The sequence below is a fragment of the Dunckerocampus dactyliophorus genome, chromosome 14, assembly GCF_027744805.1.
Source record: "Dunckerocampus dactyliophorus isolate RoL2022-P2 chromosome 14, RoL_Ddac_1.1, whole genome shotgun sequence".
Taxonomy (NCBI): domain Eukaryota; kingdom Metazoa; phylum Chordata; class Actinopteri; order Syngnathiformes; family Syngnathidae; genus Dunckerocampus; species Dunckerocampus dactyliophorus.
Window position 1 is genome coordinate 18,067,255 of NC_072832.1, and position 12,770 is coordinate 18,080,024.

General features: G+C 38.7%; 1 protein-coding gene across 2 annotated transcripts in view; it reads right to left on the reverse strand.

The window, feature by feature from the left end:
- Positions 1 to 224: 224 nt before the first annotated feature.
- Positions 225 to 12,770, reverse strand: part of valopa (vertebrate ancient long opsin a) — a 34,510-nt gene continuing 21,964 nt past the window's right edge. The window contains exon 5 of one of the 2 annotated variants that reach the window (XM_054799110.1): positions 225 to 7,878. In XM_054799110.1, coding sequence (XP_054655085.1) covers positions 7,717 to 7,878 — 162 coding nt within the window. In that variant the 3' untranslated portion in view covers positions 225 to 7,716. Of the gene's footprint in view, positions 7,884 to 12,770 lie in introns of both variants that reach the window. The other variant, XM_054799109.1, reaches the window with a different exon arrangement.

Here is a 12,770-nt window from a genome sequence, read left to right on the forward strand (position 1 = left end):
CTGGAGAAAACCCACATACACACAGAGACACCATGCAACCGCCACAGAGATATGTTCCAGTGGAGATCCAAACCTTGATTTCCTGGGACTTTCTGAAGCTCAAGACAATGTTGGTGAGGATTAAGCACAATTGCAAAGTATAGTACTGTATATTGGACCTACCTTTACAGAAAGATCAACATAACAATGTGTTGGTTTTTTAAAAATATACTTTAATACCGACATTTTACAAGCAACATGCACTTAACCAAGCCACGTACAGACACACAAAGGACTCGCCAGAACAAGACCTGACATTACATGAAATAGTGCAGTACAACAAACGGGTGGACAGTGTGCAGGAGAGCAGTGTAGGAAGAGTTGGAAGGAAGTGTTCAGTTTGTGTGCAACTTTGTGGCCATAGTTTTGGCTATAGCAACCTGGATTTTGTAATGATGGGTCAGTACACCCTGAGTCTGAGTGTTGTGCACTCAATTCCTTGTTTACACTTGCCCTGTGACTGATCAGTCTTAGGTGTTGTCTGCCTTTCAACCGCAGTCGGTTGGGATAGGCTCCAGCCATACCTGTCAACAATTTGTAAATAAGGGAAATTCTGGTCTTTCCACAAACAGCACAGGAAAGTTAAAATATTGTTCAAAATATTAACTATGGAAACGGGAGGGCGAAAGAAAGGCAAAATTCGGTATTTCCCAAGGAAATGGGAGGGTTGACAGGTATGCGAACGAAATAAGTAAGAAAAGGATGGATGTTTCATTGCAAAGTCGAAATCTATCCATCCATCTTCTACCGCTTAACCAAAGTTGGGTTGCGAGGGCCTAAGACAAAAAACCCAGCCGCTCCCGACGGATCCTGAGGCGTTCCCAGACCAGCTGTGAAACATAGTCTAGCCACCGTGTCCTACGTCTTCCCCGAGGCCTTCTACGAGTCTGACGTGCTCTGAACACCTCGACAGAGAGGCACCCGAGTGGCACCGCGTTATCTGGCTCCTCTCATCTGCGGAGGAGTAGCGTCTCTGCTCCGAGCTTCTCCCGGATGACGGTGCTTCTCACCCTATCTCTAAGCGAGAGCCCAGCCACCCTACGGAGGAAACCCATTTCGGCTGCTTATACCCGCTATCTCGTCCTTTCAGTCACTACCCTAAACTCATGACCATAGGTGGGGTTGGAACGTAGATAAACTAGTAAATTGAGAGCTTTGCCTTTCGGCTCAGCTCTCTCTTCACCATGAAGGACCGTTGCAGAGTCTGCATTATTGCAGATTACACACCAACCCGCCTGTCAATCTCACGTTCCATCCTTCCCTGACTGGTGAACAAGACCCCAAGGTAGTCCTCCACTTGGGGCAGGAGCTTATCCCTTTATCTGATCTTTTTATTCATCTTGGAACTCTGCCATACAGGTTGTTTTTGCCCAGTGTCTTTCTTATGGTGGATTCATGAACACTGACCTTAACTGAGGCAAGTGAGGCCTGCAGTTGTTTGGATGTGTTTGTGGGGTCTTTTGTGACCTCTTGCATGAGCCGTTGCTGCGCTTTTGGGGTAATTTTGGTTGGCCGGCTATTCCTGGGAAGGTTCACCACTATTGCATGTTTTTGCCATTTGTGGATAATGGCTCTCACTGTGGTTTGCTGGAGTCTCAAAGCTATAGAAATGGCTTTATGACCTTTTCCAGACTGCTCAACTAATCTCAGTTAAATTATGTTTTAACGGGGGTCAATCAGTTTTTCTCACAGGGCCATGTAGGTTTGGATTTTCTTTCTCCCTTAATAATACATTTACAGTTCATTTAAAAACTGCATTTTGTGTTCAGTTGTGTTGTCATTGACTAATATTTAAATTTGTTTGATGATCTGGTTTGGTTTGGTTTGGTTTAGTTTATTTGAACATGAAGGTTACAATGGAATACATCTCGTGAATCATTTTTTGACAGTTCCACATGTCCAAAAGGAGTAGGAAGAAGCAAAGCTTATTTAATCCTACCCCCCATCCATTCTACATCTAGTACAGTACATGTAGTTCACTTCCTGGATTCCATGTCATGTTTTCAGTGATAGTCAGGATAACACATAATAGATAACGGTGAGATAACCGTCCCCCCAAAAAAAGAGAGAACATTCATAATAATGATAATATGATGACAATACTAAATAATAAATAAATAAATAAGAACAAAGCTTTTTTTTTTTTTTTTTTTTTAAACACAACAAAGAAAATTATAAAAAAAAAATAAATAAATAAATAGAAATAAATAAATAACAAATAAAATTTAATTAAATAAATAAAAAATAAAATAAAATAAAATAAAATAGAAAATAAAAAAATAAATAAATAAAATAAAATAGCAAACCTGACAGAACAATCAGGACTCTTCTGCCTTGTATTTGGCAAACATCAACTGCTTGTATTGTTTTTTGAATTTGCTCATCTCTGTACATTGTTTGAGTTCTTTACTCAATCCGTTCCATAATTTAATTCCACACACGGAAATGCTATGGGTTTTCAGCGTTGTTCTCGCATATAAATGTTTTAGGTTTAATTTTCCTCTAAGATCATATTTCTCCTCTCTGATTGAGAAATACTTGATTAGATTTTTGGGTAACGAGTTATTATTAACTTTATACATTATTCTAGCGGTTTGAAAGTGTACTAAATCTGCGAATTTTAATATCTGTGATTTTAAAAATAGAGGGTTTGTATGTTCTCTATACTTGGCATTATGAATTATCCTCACAGATCTTTTTTGCAGTACAGTGAGTGAGTGAAGATTGCTTTTGTAGTTATTTCCCCATATCTCCACACAATACGTTAGATATGGAAATACTAAGGAACAGTACAGAGTGTGGAGTGATTTTTGATCAAGAAGATATTTTGCTTTATTCAATATAGAGATATTTCTCGCCACCTTTTGCTGTATATATTTAATATGAGATTTCCAACATCTGAAACACGTTAAGTGTGACAAACATGCAAAAAAATAAGAAATCAGGAATGGGGGAAAGACTTTTTCACACCACTGTATACTGTTGGGCATTCAATCCTACAACGGAAAAATGTTCTTAAAGGGGACCTATTATGTGTTACTATCTTTTTACAAGTGATAATACAATTGATGGCACAACATGGCACAACATTTCAAATACTTGCGGAAATTACCTAATAAGCTAAAATGCTTAGGCTACACAATTTGCTGTATACTTTGTTTCCATCATGCTCTTGTTCTACTTGTACAGCACTTGTACCAGACATCTTGATTACATACAAACAAAACAAAAGAGGCGCGTACCCTGTGATGTCATGCGTCATGTGTTTGGGCAGGCAAATAATCATTGGATGACAGGGTGGATCAGTGGGGGAATATTTTCTTCCTCATTAACCACAATCTTTCTATTATTGTTGTCCTTATATAATGTTCCAAATTACGGGTATCCAAACTTTTTCCACCGAGGGCCACATACTGAAAAATTAAAGGATGCAAGGGCCACTTTGATATTTTGTAAACCAACACAAGCAACACACACACAAACACATGCTAAGAAGTTATACATATTTCAAGAAAAAACTGCATCTCAGCTTTGTGATATAAGTGGAACTTCGGCCTTTGCTCTTTTTTCCCTGTTTTTCCCCATTCCAAATATATCAACTTTCCTCTTATATAATCCATGTACATTTTCTTTTTGTAATATTACCACTTTATTTCCATAATACTTACATTTATTCCCACCTTACATTTCCCCCCAACCTAATTTTCCAAAAATTACAACTTTATTTTGTTTTGTTTGTTTCTCACATTATGACTTTAAAAAAACATAACATATATTTTCATTAATATTTTAACTCTGTGCTGCTTTTTTTCTCGTAATATTGGGAGTTTATTTTAAATAAAAGGCAACCTTTTTTCTCATTAGTATACTTCCTTTTTCTGATACTATTTTGCCTTTATTCTCATAAAAATACAGCTGTTTTTCCATTTCTGCTTTTTTCTTACATTTCAGCTTTCATTTCAATTTTCTTCTTTTTCATTTCAATTCTAACAATATGTTGACTTCACTGTCGGAACATTATTACTTTTTCCGCTGCCTAATTTTCCAAAAATTACACCTGTATTGGTTGTTTTTTCGTTTCTCATAAAAAAATAAATAGCTTATTTTTCTTTACTATTCAACTGTACGCTACTAAAATGATATATGATAATATTTTTCCTCATATTTTCATGAAATTACGACTTTTTTCATAGTATTTTGGCTTGGTTCTTGTAAAATATTCCTGTAAAATTACTGGTGATTTTCCCATTTTTGCTGTTTTCTTTTTTTGTTTTGATGTTAAATTGTGTTTTTAGAAAGGAGTAAAAAAAAAAACAGCGCAGGCAAATGGCCCCCGGGCCTCACTTTGGACACCCCTATACTAAATGAACACTGCACTGTAAATGATAGTGAAACTAAAAACCAATCAGGACAACAACTATGATCACTGACAGTAGAGTATATTTGTGAACAATCCTAAAAGGTCCCGTAAAATTGTGTTCAATTACAATTTACATTCACCAAGGTTTGTTTTACTGTTAATCATGACAAGGCAACACATTTGTCACAGATTCACTGACACTAAAAGTTTTCTCCTACCTGATAACATAAAGTCAGTTCACTACAAACACCGTACGCTCACTTGTATAACACAGCCAACCACCTTGGGTTGGACATAGTCCACAAACATGCACCACAAACGCAAGTAAAAAAAAAACAAACACGCTGCTACATCTCTCCTTCTGCTGAGGTGTTGGCCTGTGTGAGGATATTTTAACTCTAGTATTGCTGTTTACCTGTGCTTGCGATGCTGATTATTTCATTGCATTTGTACATTGCTGTCACTGTGCTTGTATTGTTTGAAACATTCAAAAAAAGACTATGTTGCCGTTGAACTGTGTGCATGGATACATTATATGGACAAAATTATTGGTACACTGGCAGGGATTGTAAATGTTAAAAAAAAGAGAAAGTAGATTCCCTCGTTACGAATGCAATTCAATCAGTTAACCATTTGTGAGGTCCAAAGTCAATAGCCTGGCTCATCCCAAAGGTCTAGACCTGAAATAACGCCCTAGGGATGAGCAGGTACACCACTATCTGTATCTGTATCTGTTCACCCATGTGAATGATCTGTATCCGTATCTGTACTAAGAGTGTGCGGGGCATACTCCGAAAGTGGGCGTGGTTTAACCAGAAATCTGTGGGGCTTAAATCGGTATATTATTTTAAGTCAGAAATTGACATGGATTGATCAGAGGTTGCTATATTTACTGTATTGTTTATTATTCAGCTACTGTATATGTGTACTGTGTATGTACTGTATGCAAGTGATCTGTAAGCATTTATTATTTCATTATTTTTTAATGATCTGTGTGAAGTTGGTGATTCATGCAAACATCCAGCGATGGCAAACAGGGAAATAATCTGTCAGCCTTGTTCACTGTAGTTTTCTCAAAAGCACCACTTTCAGTACTACGAGCAAAGTTTTCCAACTGACTTTATATCACCGGCCAAATTAGAAGCAAGCACACAAAAAAAATAAAAAAATATGGCAGTGACCGACGCAACATGAGCTGTTTACAGTTCTGTCTTGTCAAATGCATCGCGTATGCAAAACAAGTTCACCAAGCAACTTTAGATACGAGCTGAGGGAAAATCTAAAAAAAAAATGTCCGGAGTGGAGGCAGCGACCAACACGGCATGAGCCTTTTCAACTCTGTCTTGTCAAATTCACCACGAACTCCTCTCTCTGGCTGTAGGGAGTCTGTCTCGGGAGGGGCAGTCACTGTGTGTGACTGGCCAATCACAGAGCATGAAGAGTGAATACAAAAGTAGTTGCCCAATGAGGATTTTCCTTCATCATCATTATGGATAATGATGAGCTGTACTCGTTTCATGCTAGTACTCTGCAAAAATGCATTATCGGTAATGAGTACTCGTCTAAAACGAGTATCATCCCTAACCTTTACGCTCGTACTACCCATAATAACATAAAATAAGCCATTTAAGACACAAATAAGACTTGTGCTCATGTGTGTTGCTGTAAATGTGTTCCCTTGCGAGGGGACCTGAGTGGGTGCCGGACACAAAGTGACACTGGGGGCTCAGAGTTGAGTTTTAGCCTGACGTGGTTTACGGCCGCAACAGTAGCCCGTGTTAAGGATCATTGTGCCTGTTGTGAGATAATTCAAAGCTGCAATAACCTGCATGTTGTTCCCGCGATGAAGTCTGGTTCTTGTGTGTCTCACCCAACATTATAGTAACATTACTGACACCTAGTGACCAGTGTAGAACGTTCTACGCAAGGTTATATTTTTGGGGGGATGTACGTCACGCTACGCAAGAGTCTTTGCAGAGGGATGAGAGAACTGACGTAGTGTAGCGTACATTAGCGCCTCGATGCAGAAGCATAATCAAAGGTTTTAGAGACTGACCTTGAAACTGTAACCTTCAAAAATACAACAAAATCCGTACAGGTAGTCCTAGGTTTACAAAATTCCGTGTTACGATATTTTGTGGTTACGAACATTCTCCAATTGTTCAAACTTAATTTTGACCCTTAAACAGGACACTTGTAGAACTAGCTACAGCGTTGAATACGCGCTGTGCCGCAATGCAGGAATGCAGTCTGTGCCTCACTTGTGGCAGAAGAAAAGTGTGTGCCTGCTCAGCCTCACTGAGGAAGAACATCGCTTGTTAGTTAACTTTTTGTACTTGACTACGTCTCTCAAGGGGCGGTGCCCCAAAGAAAAGGAAAGCCAGTGGGCTACAGAAAAGGACCTCCCTCAAACTGTAAAAAATTCAAATTTAGGTTTATGGATATGGATGTGTCTCAATACTGTTGTCCATATAGTGCAGGAGGGTGTTTATTGTGTGCTTGTTGACCTGTTGTTTTCACTGCATGAATATATTGCCCAGCAGTGGAGCCAATCAGGGCATCTTCCACTGACCATCTTCAGTGAGGATGAAAGCATCGTCCTCGCCTGTTTACCCATCCAAATTCAGAAAAGGGGCTTTGACTTTTTGATGAATGAAGACTGCCAAAGTAAAAGTAGTGAAACAGCATAGAAAAACAATGCTTTCCTCCACAGGCTTTGTCTCAGGGCTCAAAAGACCAAGGCAGCGGAGGAAATGAAAGGCTGCACTGTGATACTCGAAAAGTACAGACTAGCCGTGATTTGGCGAAAGTCTGTTCGCGTGGAGATACCGCGTGTAGGTTGATGCTATCAAGTCGAATAAAGTGCGTGTTGTTATTTTGTGGCATACGAGGTGTGCAGGCATGGAAAACAGGACACCAAACATAGCCACCAGCCACACAAACAAATTAAGGCAAACTCATATTTACAAGGAATCTAATTGGTAAAGCACTGAGTATTTCTAAATGCACAGTTCCATCTTTGGGGTTTATTCAAATCAAATACCGAGCAAACGGCTGCAATGTGATTGAACATCGCGCTTCCTTTGCTTTTGGACTTTGCAAATGCAAGTGAAATACAAAAGTGAAACAAAAAAAGTTGGCCTTCTTATCGCCATCCAATCCCTTTCTCCCAACAATTAAAACAAATCAGGCCAAAGGTGCAAAGAAAATGAATGTTGTAGTAGACCTGCTATGTGTAGGCTTGCTGTTATATCGGACACACTTTGTTCTCAGGGATGGGCAGCTGGGCAAAGGAGCTGCAGTCAGTCGGAGACACTTCAGACCTGGGCGATGCTGTACCACCCACAGGGATGCGGGCTGCAATGGTGGTCATTTCTCCTAGCTGACTCTCCGCAGTAGTTCCGGGTCGTGCTGACGTCTGGTTCATTTGGCTGTCTGGCATGGCCAGCCTGCCGGTGAAGAGCTGGATGAGGCACTTCCTGAACTAGACAGAAATCAAGAGCATTACAAGTAGGTGTCTCAGATCCTTGTTTGTAAGCTATAAGTTTATAAGCAGACTAGTTCAACATTCACATCGTGACTTTATACCCCTGCCTCTTACTTTTTTAGTGCTTTGAGATCAGGGGTTCTCAAATGGTTTCAACCTGGGACACACATTTTCCAACAGTCATTAAGGCGCGACCCACTTTCATTTAAGTCTTTTTTATTTTTTTTATGTACAGTATGTACATACAGAGATTTTAAAAAAGTCTTGTGGGCACTAGGACTGGGACGATAATTTAAGTAATTAATCACACAATAAATGAAAATGAATTTGATAATTTTACAGGCCTTAATATATTGCCATGTGCACGTGTGTCTGTTTTCCACGTCTCTCTCCTCCAAACAGGCAGGAAGAGAGTTCACTCCTGTGCATTGCTGTCAGCACAGTGGCGGGTTCATTTCATAGAACAAAGCATAAACGGAGTGAGCCTTTTTGTCAGTCATACAGTCTCTTTGTATCGGTGGGTGGAGCCGGGGCCGTGAGCATACACACAGTGCAAGAGTATAACGTAGTAGAAATTAAATTAGTAGATTGCAAGATATTGTCATATATTTGCTATATTTTTCATAGTACTTTTCTTAAAAGTACTGTTTAAATCACGTCGCATCTCGTCGACCCAATCTTGAGTATCGTCTCGTCTCATGACACCACCTAGTGTATATATATACACATTTTAGGGATGTACACCACTATCTGCATCTGTATCTTTTCACCCATCTAAATGATCTGTATCCATAGTACTCTGAGTGAGCGGGGCATAAAGTGGAAGTGGACGTGGTTTAACCGGAAATGGGTGGGGCTTAAATCGGTACATTATTTTAAGTCTGAAATTGACTGATTGATCAGAAGTTGCTATATTTATTGTTTATTATTCAGCTATATGTGTTCTGTGTATGTGTGATCTGCAAGACTTTATTGATTAATTATTTTTAATGATCTGTGTGAAATTGGTGATTTGTGCAAACATCCAGTGATGGCAAACAGGGAAATAATCTGTCAGCCTTGTTCACTGTACTTTTCTCAAAAGCACCGTGTCCTACGAGCACAGTCCTACGAGCACAGTTTTCCAACTGACTTTATATCCCCAGCCAAATTAGAAGCAAGCACACAGGCACTGACCGACGCACCCCTCGACACATATACGGTCTATATGACATTAATACACACAATTATATGTCCAAAGTGCATTCTAGAGGAATAAGCGCATGCATACAAATAATGCACAAATTAAGATAAAATATCAACATTGCATTAAATAAGACCATAAAATTAGATTTTTCACTTAGAACTGTGCAATGAGTATATACCAAGGAGGAAAACGGCTAAAATATTGCTGCCTTTTACTTAAAAATAAAAAAATATTAGACACCAGTTGTATATTACATATTGTAATTACATTTTTCCTGCTAATTTTTCATGAATCACTGTTCTATAGTCATGGAAAAAATGATTAGACCACCCTGGTTTCTTCAGTTTCTTGTTCATTTTAATGCCTTATACAAATAAAGGTACCTTTGTTTGGACAGATATAACAATGATAACAAAAATAGCTCATAGGAGTTACGTTTTCTGGCAGTACAATGCTATAGCTATTCATGTAAGAACTTGGTTGTTATCAAGAAAACCATGGAAGTTGGTAGATATCAGCTCTTAAATTAAACTCGTATGAGCTATATTTGTTGTCATCATTATATTTGTCCTAACAAACGTACCTTAAGTTGTACCGGGTATTAAAATGGATCAATAAACTGAAGAAACAAGGGTGGTGTAATCATTTTTTCCATGACTGTAAATGTTCAGCTTTATGTTCTTTTCCAGCTACATTTTTATTATGTATGACAAACCCTTACTGAGTTTGAAACATTAGATCACACTGCCCAAAATCTAAACTGACATAGCCTGTCCGAGCTCTCCCCTGGCTTGTTTAGAATGCCCCTCCTTCAAAGACCTATTTTATTCTAATTGGCCCCAGTGCAGTATGTCGAGTATACACCTTTGACAAGCTCAGGTCATCTCAAAATTAAACTACATCCATACATGCATATTATTTACCAGAAAAGGGCCACACTACAGTAGATCTCCGCTTTTCACATGGGTAAAGTTCCAGGAGCACCAGTGAATGGTGAAAATACGCAAGTAATTAAGGTACTAATAAATATGTTTATTTTAGACACATGTCGCACTTTCCCTCCCCAACCAGCGACTCTGGCTTGCTTGACATTGACGTTTTCCTCTGATTTTGGAGAAAGAAATTTCTCTCTTCAATATGCCTCACACACTGATTAAACTCATCTAAAGTGTAAAATGTATAGGTACACAAAGTAATGGTGTAGAAGTTATGTATGTTTCACTTTTGCGTCGCACAGTAACTGTGGTGCGCTCAAAGTGCAAAATCTGGTTTTGCGAGCATCTTTTTTCCTTCCTGACTTCTGCTGTTACCTTGCATTGCTCCTCACGAGGCTCCACTCTTTTGCTGTGCGTGTATGCTACAGTTCATTTTCATTTATCGTGTGATCAATTTATTTATTATTGTGAGACAGTCTTTTTTTCTGAATATGAAATCTTGTCACTGTTTTAATCTCGTCAGATCTCGTGAGAACAATGTTAAGTAATACAGTGTATGGATGGACATATATGCTATATCAGGGGCCCATTACGGTGATCGCAAAGGTAGTGTTGGTCGCGTGTCACCTGCATCATTACTGTCACTTCGTAGATGTCATATGACATCAGTCAGCTGACATTAAGCCCCCTCCTGATTTGCTCCTGTGCAGCGGCGGCGGCATAAAAAAAAGTGGAGAATTAAATAAATACATATATATATTCTCTATGTTATAGTGTTATGTTATAGTATACTTTGGGACAAAGTAGCCCACAGGCTGGGAAAGTGCGAGCACCCCTGTGCTATGTAGATACATGTATAGATTATTATTATTTACATAATGACCAAATATTGAGTATGAAATAAAATATCTATCAAATATCATTCAAAAAATGTTTGACTACACTTTATTTTGAAAAACATGCACCGGAATCACCTGTCTGCCCTGTTGGCACTTGACAGTTAAGGAGTGGAAAAGGCTGAGGGAAAGGCATTTAAAATTCATTAATGCATTTGTTGTTCAAGCCTGTAGAAATGACCCTAATGTTGACATGATTACCGACAGTACATTTAAATAATTTTGTAAAAAATTCCTGCCACAGCAACGCAGCAGCAGCACGACACAGCGGCGGCAGTCCGCCTCCCATGCAGCCCACCACCACAGCTTCAAAAAATCCTAGGGGAAACCCTGTATTTATAAATGATTACTGACATAGAGTGAACGAGAAGTATTTTTTGCGGAAAAAATGAATCACTATGCAACAAATTGCCCTACTTTGCGTTTTTACATGTGATCACATTTGGCATCAACAAGATGACACTGCTCAAACATAAATATCATCAGCTCCATAATCAGTAGGACTCATACCAGTGTGAAAAAAATAAAGGGAAGTCTAAAAAACAAATAACGTAGTGAACGTACTGCGAATAAAAAATTAAACTATTTCAAGTTTCTTCTTGTAAATTTTCTTCTTGTAATTCTGACTTCCCATAATATTTGAGCTGCAATTTGGAAACCCCCTGGGCTCTGTGGACACAAAATTATCCATAGGTATGAATGATTGCTTGTCTATATGTGCACTGTGATTTCCTGGCAACCAAGTGAATGTGTACCCCAGCTCTCCCAAAAAGGCAGCTGCGATAGGCTCCAGCTAAGGGCAATAAGCGGTGGAGAAAACGGATGAATGAACCTTGTCATAATGGAAGTCACTCTACTTCAAGTACTGGCAGCTTAGCTTAAGCAGTAGGAGTTCTGCTTCAATATCCTTATTTACATCTACTCTTCTTAGTGTTGACCCATTTAAAGCAGCCAAAAGTAGGACACCCACGTGGGCATGCAGACTGCGTGCAGTTCCCTCCAGGAGGGTCTGATCTAATACCTTCTTCATGCAAATACACACACATTTGATGTAATACGTGCACATTTTCCATTGATATGCTTTAGCGATAGATAATATTAGGAGAGATTCCTGGTGTAACCGAGCCCCCAAGTGGTTCTGATCACGTAAGTGTGACTGAATTACATTAAACAGTAATCAAGTTCAAAATTGCTGCCCTGAAACTAAAAAAAAACAAGGCCAAAATAACCCCAGACTCCAAAGATTGTGTCTAGCATCATACGTTAAAGACTCAAAATGATCATTACAATATCTAAACATTCTATAATGATCTATTAAAAACAAAGCTGTGTTCCACTGATTTAATTCTAATACATTCAGATGATTCAGATTTGTCACGTATATTAGGTTTTAAATCACCGCTTATCCGTAAATGAGTTTTTTTTTCATTTTTAATTCATTTGTGTTATAAGTTGCACATGTATCTGCCGCTGCACAAAATGATATCAGCGCACATGAAGTTAGAATTTAAACATGTTCTGTTGGAAAATTGAAATATGTTTTACCTGCCAACTATTTCTAAGTTATGGAAAGTCTTGACCCTAGTCAGAGGTTTCCAAAAGCTTTGGGCCTCATTCACGAAACGTTCTTACGCACAAATGTGTTCTTAAAGCCTTCTTACTAAGATTTTTGGCATTCACGAAACGTGTTCTTAACTCACAGTTCTTAGATCTAAGAATAAATTCTACGAACGCTCAGGAGCTTGCACTTTCAATGCGCAATCGCCCTCATGATGGATTTTGCAACCTGATCCCAAAAAATGTAGTGCAAATAAAATATCCCAACGATTATTTATCATCAAAACAACTAAAATTTACTCCATGGATA